At 41.0% G+C, this 6,358-nt stretch overlaps 1 protein-coding gene across 1 annotated transcript in view; it reads right to left on the bottom strand.

Moving 5' to 3' along the window:
- The window catches only part of LOC122072128 (receptor protein-tyrosine kinase CEPR2-like), a 5,415-nt gene extending 831 nt beyond the window's left edge, over window positions 1-4,584 (bottom strand). The window contains exons 1-2 of the mRNA XM_042636686.1: window positions 4,418-4,584; window positions 1,140-3,775 (exon numbers count right to left, since the gene is read on the bottom strand). Of these exons, the coding sequence (XP_042492620.1) occupies window positions 1,140-3,775; window positions 4,418-4,446 (2,665 nt within the window). The 5' untranslated portion in view covers window positions 4,447-4,584. The remainder of the gene's footprint in view (window positions 1-1,139; window positions 3,776-4,417) is intronic.
- Window positions 4,585-6,358: the final 1,774 nt, after the last annotated feature.

Here is a 6,358-nt window from a genome sequence, read left to right as displayed (position 1 = left end):
TTTTTGGGTGGGTGGGTGTGTGGGACGGCAGATCAGGGCAAGTTAAAGAACATGTGAAAGCAGAACTAGTAAAAAGACCCATAAGAGGGCTTGAACTAGCGAGATAGGCTCAAAAATCGGCAATTGAATTGAGAAGGCTTTCCGCAGTTGACCGGGAAGGGCTAGCAGAAGAGGGAAGGGCTGGAGGGCAGATTCCGCCGATTCAAGAAGCCAGGCCACATAAGACTCTGACGGAATGGACAGAAGAGGCTACGGGATTCACACACTAGCAGGGCCAATCAGCGAGACTTTTACAAGAAGACTAAACAAGGAATTGACTGAATAGGACACGAGCGAGTACTTTCAAGCCTATGTGACCAATGCACTTATGCTGCCTTCACTCAAAGGAAAGCACTTTCAAAGAAGCAAGGGATGAAGGGGAGGCAGGCTTTAGCCTGAAATCAATTCACTAAGCTAGCTTAACTCTTGAACTACTTGAACTAGAGAAGCGGGACTAGTGAATAAAGCCCCTAACTACAAAAGGAAGGGTGGGTAGGTGGGGTGGGCGGAGGAGTAGAAAATGGTACAGAGATGAAGTCATATGATGAGAAAAATTGAATGTCTACCTCTGGTTCTAAATTGAATAGATTCTATGACTAAACATAGGGGAACCAGACAACTAGCCCTTCAAGGGTTAACCAGAAAAAAATATTTATTCAAAAGCAACAAGACTTGGGAGTATGAGTTTTTCAAAATTTCACGATCAATTATTATGACTATCCCACAATAAACTGGCTAATTCAAGTAAATTTTAATCATGGTGAAGGTTGAGGATTCAGCACCATTAATTGATTATGAAATAGACCTCTCAAAAAGGAGCTGCTAGCAATAGATAAAACTTCAGGTTGTTATCTTATCCACTTGGTGTACACACTTTCTCTTATGAGCATGAACAAGCGTAAAACTGTCACATACAGCTGTTGAGATAATCAATAGAAATACAGGGATTATACAGAGTGAGTGTGATACCCCATTCTTTTGCATATTCTAGCAGTTAGTAAGTGGTGCTATTATTCTTGCGGAAGGAAGAGAAATTTCATTTAATGCATTCGAAAAAGAGATATTAAAAACATTCAAAATAAAACAGTTTTGGAACTCACCAGGAGCGATATAACCATGAGTGCCAGCAAAACAGCTTGAATCAATCCCAGACTCTTCAACAACCTTTGCAATCCCAAAATCAGCAATTTTTGGTTCATAGTCCTCAGCAAGTAAAATGTTGGTTGATTTAATGTCTCTATGGATAATGGGTGGTGCACAATCATGGTGAAGATAAGCAATAGCCTTTGCAGCTCCCAGAGCAATTTTATACCGTCGATCCCAGTTTAATTCTGGCTTGCCACCCTTAATTTGCCTGTGAAGAGCTTGAAACAGGTTACCATTCTCCATGTACTCATACACCAAAAAGCTTGATCCCCCTCGCATCAAGCAGGCATATAGCTTCAGTATATTTTTATGTCTGATCTTACCCAAAATCTCCATTTCTGCTTTTAGCGCCTTCACATGTTTTCCCTTCCACAGTTGCTTTACAGCAAAAGTCCCTCCATTCTTCAAATCCAATCGATAAACTCTTCCTGTGCTTCCACTTCCTATCAAATTCTCCTCCTCCAAACTGCATATTTCATCTGCATTTAATTGTGTTGGGTGGAAAGACTCAAGTTTCCAGTTTGGATCTTTCTCCTGCCCCTTTTCAAGATTTTTCAAATAAGACTCATGCTTCCTGTGGCTCACAAACAAAACGCCAGCAAAAATAACAACCAGGGCTGACACAATTATGCAGAACAAAGCTAATTTCTTTTCAGTAATTTTGTTTGTGCTTTTCTTTACACTACAAACACTGATTAAAGATCTCGCCTCGTCTCTCAACTTTTGATCAATACAGAGATTGTAGTTCTCCAAAAATGACTGGTCGCCACCCATCACAAAAAGATCAAAAGGAACTCTTCCTGACAATTGATTTTTGGAAAAATCAATGGAACTCAACTTCAGTTTCTCTAGATCATGTGGAATCAAACCTGAAAGCTTGTTTTGTGACAGATTCAGCGAATTCAAAGAGTTCAACGTAGCAAATGTTTCAGGGATATTACCACTCAGAGTATTTCCAGCAAGATTCAAGTCTACTAATCCAGCACATTGACCCAATTCTGATGGAATTGGTCCTGATAATGAGTTCTCTTCCAAATGCAAGGATGATAATTGCTTCAGGTCTCCAATTTGAGAAGGTATCTCACCAGAGAAACTATTATAACTTGCAGACAGTTTCTCCAACTGGGAAAGATTGCCAAGTTGTAATGGAAGCTCTCCTGAGAAGTTGTTGTTCTGTAAGAGCAGCTGATTCAAGCTTGCAGAAATCCCAATGTCCAAAGATAATCCCCCCGTAAAGTTATTATCTCCAAAATCTATGATTTTTGCAGAAGGTAGTCCCCATATCCCATTAGCAATCATCCCAGACAAGCGGTTCTTACTTACCCTGAACCTCTCCAGTGTCTTACATTCAGCATAAGATTCTGGGAAATCGCCAGAGAAGTTGTTATCCAAAGCAAGTAAGAACTGCAACATCTTGCTTTCACATAAGAATCTGGGAAACTGACCAGAAAACTTGTTCTCAGATATGTCTATGCTTTTCAGTGGAGAGAACCGGCCGAAGTTTACTGGAAATACTCCGGAAAAGTTGTTTCTGTAGATAGAAAAGGACTCCAGATGCTGCAAATCCCCAATCCCAGCAGGGAGCTCTCCTGTGAAATAATTTTCATACAATTGGAAGACCACCAAATTCTTCAGATTACCAATCTCGGCAGGAACTTCTCCAGACATCTGATTCTTAGAAATGTCAAATTCACGCAGAAGTGTAAGCTTTGAAAGCTCAGGTGGGATATCTCCAGTGAAATTGTTCGAAAAGAGCTCTATCTTGTTGAGAAGCTGCAGATTTGAAATGGCTTTTGGGATCTCACCTGAGATACTGTTGGAAGAAAAATCTAATGTTTCAAGGGCTTTAAGTCTAAAAATGGATTGTGGAATCTGCCCTCTCAAATTAGCCCCAGCCAAATAAAGCCATGTCAAGTTCTTTAAATTTCCCAAACTTTCAGGAATTTCACCCTCATCGAATCCATTCTGACCAAGGCCCAGAGAATCCAAGTTGGTCAATTTCCCAACCCAGTTTGGGAATCGACCAGAAAAATAGTTAAAAGACAGATCAAGAATCTCCAAGCTTCTCAATGGTGAAAGATCTGGTAGGGTACCGTTCATATCATTTCCTGTGAGATTGAGAACTCGAAGACTGCTGCAGTTAATCAACTGAAAAGGAAGTTCACCGGAAATCGAATTCGAGGGTAGGAAAAGGGAATTCAGACTTTGGAGGCCTGAGATGGCCGGAGATATTTCGCCGGAAAGAGATATGTTCTCGAGGGAGATACCGGTGACTCGGCCGGACAGGGGATCGCAATAAACCCCAGTGAAATTGCAGGGAGAGTCAGACTCTTTCCAGTTGGCCAGAGAATTTGATGGGTCTTTCAGTTGGTTTTTGAATTGGAGAAGGGATTGTATTTCGACCGTTAGAGCATTGGATGGCGGGAAAAGGAGGAAGATCAATAATAAGAGAAGAGCCGTTAAGAAGTGAAGGGACAAGCGGTATCTGTTCATTCCAAAAGATGAGAAGGGCATGATTGTCATTTCACAAGAAGAATATTTGCTTTCCTTTTTAATGAAATTGCCTACGGATTCTCTCCCTCCGTTTTGCCTGAAAACCTCGGACAAAGTAGAGGGTAGTGATCAGTGAGAATAAGATGCCATATTTTAAATATTAAAAAATAAATAAATATTAAAAACTATATGCCCAGGTTGCCAAATCACTGAGTCAGTCCGGAGAATCAGAGAAATCGTTCAATTGTGCCGACGAGAAGAAAGAGAAACAATCCGGCAAATTATCAGTTTCTCGCCAGCCAAACATTATCGACCAAGATTATTTCATTATTTTCTTCCTTTTCCTTCTCCCAACAAGAAGAAGAAGCTTATGTTTGGTTGTCTAGAAAAGCAGTACTGAATTCCACAAAGATATATTTTCCTCCCATCAGAAAACTGAAACTTCATTATTCTTATGAAGGGAAAGTAGAGAGGATACCAAAAAGATTGGAAAAAGAACATCATAAGGATGTCACTTTCCAAAACCCACCAAGAACAAACACATGGCACTTTCTTATTGGTCTATTAAAAACCCTTTTAGGGAACAAATGAAAAGGAGAAGAGAAGCTAAGCTTTCTTCCTGATTACAGAGAAACAAAAGTTGCAGAACTCGAAAGTAGAGGAAAATAAGCGAAAAGGCTCCAGACCCTCTCTCTCTCTCTCTCTCCATCTGATTTTTATAAGAGAAAAAGTTTCTTACCTTAGAATTTTGCTTCTGCTCTGTTCCATCTTCTTCTTTGTTCTTCATCTACTGTCTTTTCTTCTGGTAAAGTCTACTATAGAGATGGAAATGGGCTAGAGAGAGAGAGAGAGAGAGGGAGAAGAATACTAAGAAGGAAAGAGAAGGTGTCTATGTTTTTGTTTTGGTAGAAGGTGTCTATGTATTTTAATGGAGACAAGGCATAAAGAGCTGAAGGGTCCCACCATCCTAGCTCATGTAAAAAGCTGATAGTTCCAAAAATAATAATTATACTTTGAGAATATAATAGTTTATTGAGAACAGAAAATGGGAGGGAAATGGGGTAACGTGAAGAGAGAGAAAAAAAATACAAGGGATGGTATGTATGAGGTATATATATACGGAGTGGCCGACAGTGCAGAGTGGTAGGGATTGTGGTGGTTGGTGATGATCTCTATCTATCTATTTCTCTGCCAATGGCGGTCGCAGGTTACGTTTGACAGGACGGTTGTGGGAATTAAATTGCTTTAATTTTGGAGGATAATTAATTAGTACTCTCTACTGTTCTCGAGTTCTTGGTGGGTGTCTAATTGTTTTCACTTGTCATCTAGCGGTGGAAGTAGATGGTTGAACCATGATAGATTATTTGGAGTTTGGACCATTTACAATAGAGTTGAAGAGTGGGATTTTATTTTGATCTTAATTTAGCTTTATTCTAAGGTTGCGTTTGGTAATCACCCAAAAAAAAGTTTCTTGATTCTATAAAAATTAAAAAAAAAAATGGAATAAAGCGTTTGATGTCAACTTGGTGTTTTCGATTTTTTTTTTAATGAATACAGAGAAAAAAAGAAACTAGAAACGCAAAACGATGGACTAATGAAACTTTGTTCTATCATTTCTGTTTCGTTCTAAATACAAAAAAAAATGAACAACTAGGATAACTGTTTGTCACACCCCGCTCACCCTGGACCGGAGCGGTGACCGAGTTAACACCGGTTAACCCAAACCTGCCAGGATCATCAGATACTGTATTCCACCACAGCATACACACACTAACATAAGTTCATCAGATCAGCGGAAGACTAAGTTTCACCTGTAAATAAATCCCATATACTTGATACCCGAATTGTGATACCATAATTATATACATTTGGACCCGAAGGCATGATATATACACAAAAAGAATAAAATCCAAATATCAAGTATACACAGGAAAACATCAAAATCATCAGAGTACACAGCTCGGCTCGGTATCAAGGCTGGAGCTCAGCTCGGCATCAAGGGTTGTGCCCAGCTCGGCATCACATAGAAGAGCTCAGCTCGGCCTCGGTAGTGGAGCTCAGCACGGCCTCCAAGGTGGAGCTCAGCTCGGCCTCAGAACTGCTGTCCCGCAGCACAGCTCTCACACGAGCAGTCTACGCCGTGCTCAAACTCCTCATGGGTCCACCAGTCCTCTTCGGGAAACTCGACTGTGGGACCCGCCCTATGCTCCTCAGATGTATTACCTGCAAAATCATCTAAAAAGGGGGTGTACACGTGGAATGAGCTCACTAGCCCAGTAAGTAGAGAGGTGGACCACACACAACAGTCCACACATCACAACACATCATATGCACTACATGCCATGCTATACATTTTAATTCACATCCACCTAATCAACATTACTAAGTCTTTGGTTTAAGTGCTACTACAACCACAGTGCGCGTATACTCCGGGTACGAGCCGCGAACTCCCTCCCGCGATACGCCCATAGGGCTGTTGGAGAAGGCCCACCGTGAGTACTCGGAAAAGTAAAGACAATGCCGTCCACCGGCTCTCAACAGAATGTAAATGACTTAAATGACAGTGCTGACTCCAGCAATTTAAAAGCAGTACGATTGGCCCTCTTGAATGTACCACCGGGGTTGCCGGCTGTCCTACATGACTCGTCGGGCGTAATGCCTAACCGCCACAGTGTCTGAC

This window comes from Macadamia integrifolia, chromosome 2 (genome assembly GCF_013358625.1).
Source record: "Macadamia integrifolia cultivar HAES 741 chromosome 2, SCU_Mint_v3, whole genome shotgun sequence".
Lineage (NCBI taxonomy): Eukaryota > Viridiplantae > Streptophyta > Magnoliopsida > Proteales > Proteaceae > Macadamia > Macadamia integrifolia.
Note: the sequence above shows the minus strand (reverse complement) of the source record. Positions and strands in the feature narration are given on the sequence as shown.